Source organism: Buceros rhinoceros, unplaced genomic scaffold, assembly GCF_000710305.1.
Source record: "Buceros rhinoceros silvestris isolate BGI_N320 unplaced genomic scaffold, ASM71030v1 scaffold38734, whole genome shotgun sequence".
NCBI lineage: Eukaryota > Metazoa > Chordata > Aves > Bucerotiformes > Bucerotidae > Buceros > Buceros rhinoceros.
This window is the reverse complement of record NW_010407188.1, coordinates 1,992-2,201: the sequence shown is the minus strand read 5'-3', so window position 1 is coordinate 2,201 and position 210 is coordinate 1,992. Positions and strand designations below refer to the sequence as shown.

General features: G+C 58.6%; 1 protein-coding gene across 1 annotated transcript in view; it reads left to right on the top strand.

The window, feature by feature from the left end:
* Positions 1 to 40: 40 nt before the first annotated feature.
* The window catches only part of LOC104491910 (rho-related GTP-binding protein RhoG-like), a 721-nt gene continuing 551 nt past the window's right edge, over positions 41 to 210 (top strand). The window contains exon 1 of the mRNA XM_010134394.1: positions 41 to 205. Coding sequence (XP_010132696.1) covers positions 41 to 205 — 165 coding nt within the window. The remainder of the gene's footprint in view (positions 206 to 210) is intronic.

The window sequence follows — 210 nt, the reverse complement described above, 5'->3', positions numbered from 1 at the left end:
GGGGGTACGCGAGGGCCCCTGAGCCACAGTGATTCAGAGCATGAAGTGCGTGGTGTTGGGTGACGGGGCGGTGGGGAAGACCTGCCTGCTCATCTGCTACACCACCAATGCCTTCCCCAAGGAGTACATCCCCACTGTCTTCGACAACTACAGCGCCCAGAACACGGTGGATGGCAGGACTATTAACTTAAACCTGTGGGACACAGCTGG